The sequence below is a fragment of the Manis pentadactyla genome, chromosome 13, assembly GCF_030020395.1.
Source record: "Manis pentadactyla isolate mManPen7 chromosome 13, mManPen7.hap1, whole genome shotgun sequence".
Lineage (NCBI taxonomy): Eukaryota > Metazoa > Chordata > Mammalia > Pholidota > Manidae > Manis > Manis pentadactyla.
The window spans coordinates 45,543,181-45,550,451 of NC_080031.1; the positions used below are offsets into that span (position 1 = coordinate 45,543,181).

Below are 7,271 nucleotides of genomic sequence, written 5' to 3' on the forward strand. Positions count from 1 at the left end.
CATCTTCTCTGTTTGCCATGTCATTCATTCTTTCCTCTACTTCCAGCAGTATATACTTCATTCCCAACATTGTAATTCTCACTATGTTTACTGTATTCTTCAGCTCTGAGTGGCTCTTTTTCAAATATCCATCTCTTTGATAAAGTTCTCACTGAGATTATCAATTATTTTGTCTAGATCAGTAAGCCTATGTATAACACCAACTTGAAATTTTTATCAAAGTATTTATTATCTGAATTTCATTTAGCCCTCTTTCCGGTGCCTTATCTCACTGTTTTTTTTTTTAACATATAAATGTCTCCTTTTTCTTGGGTTTCTGTTCTTTTCCTTTCCCAAGGATAGATGAGCTATGCCTCCTGATCTCAAATGTATTGGCTGTGTGAACTGGGGATCCTGTGGTGCCCAGAAGCTGAAGACTCTTGCTCACCAGTGTCAGATTCTCTATTGCAGTGGGGCCAAGGTTGCTGCTGGTGAGCTGTGGGAAGGGCCAATATTCTGCCTAGTCACTGATCTCTGACAGCATAGGATTCACCTCTTTGTGCCCTTTGTGTGGAGTAAAGCCCTCCTTCTCGGACTCATTGCGAGTGGGTCTGAATTCTGTCTAGTTTGGCAGGGGTCCCCCAATCTGGGCTCTGTACTGGCAGGAGCAAGTGAACAGTGAAGACCTGCTATGAGGCTGAGCCACCAGTGATGGAGCTGGAGAATCTAGAAGTGGCTCACACAAGTGCTTGACCATTTGGGAAGAAGGAGGGCTAGAAAAGCCAGAAAGTGTCCTCCTTCCATCTGCTGAGCTGCAAAGTCAGACCACTGTAGGGCAGAACAGAATTAAAAGGGTCGGTCTGCTGCTTTACACAACCACAACGCTGGACCACCAGCAAGTGAAATGGAGCACTTGAAGCTGGCTCCCATGAGTCCCTGCCAGCTGGCCTTAGAGGGGCTGCAGAACCATTATCCTCCTTCCCTTTTGCCTCTGGAGAGTGTCATCTGACTCCCACCCCTATGAACAACTTCCCACTGCTGTTAAATGTTTCAAACTGTGACCTCCGTATTGGGTCGCTGCAGCAACTGTGGAACATGCATGAGCTCAACAATGGACAGGAGTCTTGGCCTCACAGAGTGCTCCAGCTCTTCCCAATGCCTAGCCCCATTAATCACCAAAGCCCAATGCAATGTGGAGGCATGATCTCAGAGCAGATCTCAGCATCATGTATGCTGGATTCCTGAGCACTCAGCCCTTTCCTGCTTTGTCCCTCTCCCTCCTGGTGGTGGGATGGAATGGTGAAGGGATGAGGACTGTGATTCATCACGAGTCTGCAGATTTACACTTCTCAACATGGTCTTCTTTTCTTCATTGGGTGGACATGGTCTGCTCTGTTGTATTCATGTTATTGTCAGGTTTGATTGTGTTTTTGGTAATTGTTTTCTTGGTGTGGATGTGGGAAGTGTTTTCCTTCTTGATGTCTTATTTGCCACATTTTTTAAACCCTCTCCTAGAACTTCATTGTCTGTAAAGACTCCAGATCCTTGACAAAAGTCTTCTCAGTGCTCCTTTCATATCCTTATTCCTCAGGGTGTAAATGAAGGGATTGAGGATGGGGGTGATGATGGAATAAAACAGAGAGATGAACTTGGCCACATCTTGGGAGTAGCTGGAAGGGGGCTGCAGGTACATGTACATGGCAGGAAGGTAGAAGAGAGACACCACCACCAGATGAGAGGAACAGGTCCCAAAGGCTTTGTGCCGTCCAGTGGAGGATGGGATCCTGAGCACTGCACAGGCAATGAAGCCATAGGAGAGTAGGATGAGACTAAGTGGTACTGGCACAAAGAAAGTCACCAACACAGACAGGGTGACGTCATTCACAGTGGTGTCAGCACACGACAGCTTGATCATGGCCGGCACCTCACAGAAGAAGTTGTTCAGCACCTGCCGCCCACAGAACGGCAATGGCACAGTCAAGATGACCTGAACGAGGGAGTTTCCAAAGCCGCTGAGCCAGGCCACAAGCACGAGCTGCTGGCAGAGGGTGCGGTGCATAATAACAGCATACCGCAGGGGCTCACAGATGGCCACGTAACGGTCCAGGGCCATGGCGGCCAAGAGGATACACTCGGTGCAGCCCAGCCAGTGGAAAACCGCATACTGCACTGTGCACCCACCATAGCTGATTGTCTTCCTGGAGCTGCCAGTGTTGACCAGCACCTGAGGGACTGTGGTGGTGGTGTAGCAGAGGTCCAGGAAGGAGAGGTGGCTCAGGAAGATGTACATTGGGCTCTGCAGCTGGGGATCCAGCTTCGACACCAAGATGATGGAAATATTCCCCAACATGGCGAGAACATAGGACACCAGGAGGACCCCAAATAGAGGCAGCTCCAGCCACGGTCTGTCAGAAGCACCTAGAAGGATGAAGTAGTTTGGGGTATCCCCCAAGAAGCTCTCATTGTCACTTCTCATGCTGAGGTATTTTCTGGACCCTGTGATCAATCAGAAAAGACAGGATGAGGAAAAGCTGAGAAGAGGAATTAACTGCCTTCCTTATGCTTGTACCTCGAAATTTCCCAGGCTCCTGTTTCACCTCTGTGGAGACACTGAGATGTGGGCGGTCAGAACCAAGGTGCAGAGTAGTTGCTTGTGTGTCTTGTTCTCTCTCCTGCAGTGACCTTGGCTATGCCATCGAAAATTTCTGAACTTCCATTTCTGTATCTGTCCTGTGGGTAAAAACAACTGCTTCAACTATATAGTCTCGGTGATGGTAGAGAGGAATTGAGATGTGATAACATACCATAAAAGTTATTTTCTTCCCGTTTAGTCCAATTAGGCCATACCTCTCATCCTCATTAAAATGCTTGACTCCGCTCTATAAACTCAGTGGTAGGGCACTGAACACTTTCTGAGGTTCTCCTTTTCTGCCACTTGGGGTAGGTGGTAGAAGTGGGGTGGGAGGTTGCCCAATGCGAGTGTGATGCATTATAAGCAGGTAGGGGATTCATTGTCCTGAACAGACCCTGATCATCTTCTAAGGCTTACATCTCACTGCATCATGCAGAGGTGCTCCCTGGATCTCAGCAACATGCTGGTATCTCTCCCAGGACCCTCTCACATCCTGAGAACACTATCACCCACTGTGGCAGTTTGGAAAGTTACAATCCAAGGTCCTCTGATTCCCTGGAGTGAAGGAACGATGTCACTTCAGTCTTTTATTTGTCATGGTAACTGATGAGACACTGAGGCTTAGGATTTTGAACATGGAGAGAAAAATATTGACATATGTAAGGCATACAGCCCTCAGAGTTGCCAACTGAAGGCTCACATTGCCTCTCGAGACAGTATTCATTGGGTAGGGGATTCAAGATGGTGGCATGAGAGGTGTGACAGAGACATCCTCCCCGAACTACAGATAGTGTGATAATATAGTCAGCAAAACCCTAAACAGGAACCGTAAAACAGGAACAGGAGGAAAGGCTGCACGAGACTGCACACAGACCTCACGAACAGAGCAAACCTTACCAAGCAAGGTAACATATGAAATCCATCAGTCCCTTGATCCAGCAGGACCCAAGCCCTTCCCCCACCTGAGCTCACCAGCAGAAGGAGGAGAAATGGTGTGGGGGAGTGGTGGAACCCTGAGACTGCTGAATGCCCAGCCCTGGAGGTCTGCTTTGCATGCAGAAACCTACACTGTGTGGTGCTGTGGCAGGTGGAGATCTGGTACAGGTGGAGTGCCTGGGGGACTGAGAATCCGGCTGTTTGTGGAGGATGGGATCCACACCCCGCTGCTCTGAGACAAAGGAAAGGTGGCAGTCTGAGAGGCTTCCTCGTATCAAGAGGTCTACTCAAGGGTTGGGTTTCTCACGGAGCAGCTGTGTTGGGGAGGGGAGAGCTGGACAGTGTTGTCTGAGTGTGCTCTGCACAGCTGGTTTGGAACCTTGAGGAGCTTCAGGCACTCCATCCCCTTGGCTGCCTACTCAGCTCTGAGGCCACCAGTGTGATATGCAGCCTGGCGAGCCTTTCTCCTTGCCTGACAGCACCAGTTTGCAAAACCACACTCAGGGTGCTGGCATCAGGCCAGCCACAGGGAGGACCCGTCCACAACAGCTAGAGATGCAAAGCCAAGTGTCTTACACCTGTGTACTCGTCCCACTGGCTCTGACCCCCGAAACAGGCACCACAGACGGAAATCAGAAAACAGCTCTTTCCTCCCCATACGCACCAGCTCCTCTTCCCTACAGCACCAAATATCACCCTAGGAGCTGAGTAGCTCCACAAACAAGTTTTGAAGCACTAAAGGGCACTGCATAGAAATATGAAACATCAAAAGACCCTGGTTCAGACCCAAATCTCACAAACCCCAGAAAAAAGGCCAAATGAAATTAAACTCACCAATCTTCCTGAAGGAGAGTTCAAAATAAAAATCATAAACATGCTTATGGAGGTACAGAAAAATATTCAAGAACTCAGAACGAATTTAAGTTGCAGATTCAATCATTACGAAATTCCGTGTCTAAAATGAAACATACAATGAAGGGATTTAAAAGCAGAAAGGATGTAGTAGAAGAGACGGTAAATGGAATAGATGTTAGAGACGAGGAATACAAAGAAACTGAGGCAGAGAGAGAAAAAAGAAACTCTAAGAATGAAAGAATATTGAGAGAACTGTGTGAGTAATCCAAATGGAACAATATTCTCATTATAGGGATAACAGAAGAAGAGGAGAGAAAAAGGGATAGAAAGTGTCATTGAGGAGGTAATTGCCAAAAACTTCCCCAATTTGGGGAAGGATATAGTCTCTCAAGCCATGGAGGTGCACAGATTCCCCAACACAAGGGACCCAAGGAAGACAATGTCAAGACATATAATGATTAAAATGGCAAATATCAACGATAAAGACAGACTTTTAAAAGCAGTTGGAGAGAGAAAAAAGATCATATACAAAGGAAAACACAGCAGACTCTCATCAGATTTCTCAAAAGAAACCTTATAGGCCAGAAGGGAGTGGCATGATGTATTTAATGCAATTAAGCAGAAGGGCCTTGAACCAAGAATACTATACCCAGCAAGGTTATCATTTAAATTTGAAGGAGGGATTAAACAATTTTCAGATAAGCAAAAGATGAGAGAATTTACCTCCCACAAACCACCTCGACAGTGCATTTTGGAGGGACTCCTATAGGTGGAAGTATTCCTAAGGCTAAACAGATGTCACCCAAGGGATAGAAAAAGAGTAGAGAATAAGATTCAAAACATACAAAGAATGGAGGAGGGACAAGAAGAACCTTAAGGTTGTGTTTTTATTAGGACATGAAGTGAGTTAAATTAGACTGTTAGTAAGGGAATTACCCTTGAAATTTTTGAAACCACAAATCTGAAGTAGTCTGCAATGGAAATAAGAACGTGCCTATCAAAAATCACGGAAAATGTAAAAAGTCCAAATGCACCAATCAAAAGACATAGAGTCACTAAAAGGAGGGGGGAAAAAGGCCCATCTATATGCTGCCTACAAGAGACTCACTTCAAACCCAAAGACATATACAGACTGAAAGTAAAGGGATGGAAAAAGATAATTCATGCAACTAATATGTAGAAAAAAGCAGAAGTTGCAGTACTTGTATGAGATAAAATAGACTTAATACCAAAGAAAGTAGCAAGAGAAAAAGAAGGACATTACATAACGATAATGGTGGCAGTCCAACAAGAGGGTAAAACTATTATAAATATCTATGCACCAAATAGAGGATCACCTGCATATGTGAAACAAATGCTAACAGAATTAAAGAGGGAAATAGAATGCAATGCATTCATTTTAGGAGACTTCAACACTCCACCCAGTCCAAAGGACAGATCAAACAGACAGAAAATAAGTCAAGAGACAGAGGCACTGAACAACATAGTAGAACAGATGGACCTAATGGACATCTAGAGAACACTCCATCCATAAGCAACAGGATACATGTCCTTCTCAAGTGCACATGGAACATTTTCAAGAATAGGTCATACATTAGGCCACAAAAACAAACACAGTAAATGCAAAAAGATTGAAATTGTACAAACGAGCTTCTCAGATCACAAAGATATGAAACTAGAACTAAATTGCACAAAGAAAACAAAAAAGCCCACAAACACATGGAGGCATCAGAACACGTTCCTAGATAATCAATGGAACAATGACCAAATAAAAACAGAGATCAAGAAATATATGTAGACAAATGACAACAATAATTCAAAACTACAAAATCTGTGGGACGCAGAGAAGGCTGTGCTAAGAGGGAAATTTATTGCAATAGAGAGGGCTACCTCAGGAATGAAGAACAATCCCTAATGAACAGTCTAAACTCACAATAAATTAAACTAGAGAAGGAAAAACAAATGAGGCCCAAAGTCACTGGAAGGATTTACATAATAAAGATAAGAGCAAAAATAAATAAAATTGAGAAGAATAAAACAATAGAAAGAATCAATCAAAGCAGGAGCTGGTTCTTTGAGAAAATAAAACAAATAGGTAAACACCTAGCCAGACTTAACAAGAAAAAAAGAGTCTACACACATAAACAAAATCAAAAAGGAGAAAGGAAAAGTCACAATGGACACCACAGAAATAAAAAGAATTATGAGAGAATACTATGAAAAAATTTTATGGTAACAAACTAGATAACCTAGAAGAAAGGGAAAACTTTCTAGAAAAAAACAACCTTCCAAGACTGACCCAGGAAGAAACAGAAAATCTGAATAGACCAATTACCAGCAAAGAAATTGAATTGGTAATCAAAACACTACATAAGAACAAAACGCCTGGAGCAGATGCTTTCACTGCTGAATTTTATCAAATATTTTGTGAAGACCTCATAAACATCTTCCGTAAAGTTTTCCAAAAAGTAGAAGAGGATGGAATACTCCCAAACTCTTTCTATGAAGGCAACATCACTGTAATACCAAAATCATTCAAAGACACCACAAAAAAAGAAAATTACTGATCAATTAACCTGATGAACATAGTTGCTAAAATACTCAACAAAATATTAGCAAACCGTATTCAAAAATACATCAAAAAGATCATCTATCATTGATCAAGAGGTATTCATCCCAGAGATGTAAGCATGGTACAACATTCAAAAATCCATCACCATCATCCAGCACATCAAATAAAAGGACAAAAACCACATGATCAGCTCCATAGATGCTGAAAAAGCATTCGACAAAATTCAACACCATTTCATGATAAAAACTCTCAACAAAATGGATATAGAGGGCAAGTACATCAACATAATAAAGGCCA

The 7,271-nt window shown here is 43.6% G+C and overlaps 1 protein-coding gene across 1 annotated transcript; it reads right to left on the reverse strand.

Annotated features, from left to right (window-relative positions):
* Positions 1–1,498: 1,498 nt before the first annotated feature.
* LOC118921884 (olfactory receptor 2B11) lies at positions 1,499–2,455 on the reverse strand. Its single transcript, XM_036903962.2, has one exon. It carries the CDS (start codon positions 2,453–2,455, stop codon positions 1,499–1,501), a length of 957 nt encoding a protein of 318 aa, XP_036759857.1.
* Between the last annotated feature and the right edge of the window lie 4,816 nt (positions 2,456–7,271).

Bases quoted from the DNA above. Each gene is read 5' to 3' on its own strand.
- LOC118921884 (XM_036903962.2), bottom strand. From the start codon at position 2,455: ATGAGAAGTGACAATGAGAGCTTCTTGGGGGATACCCCAAACTACTTC.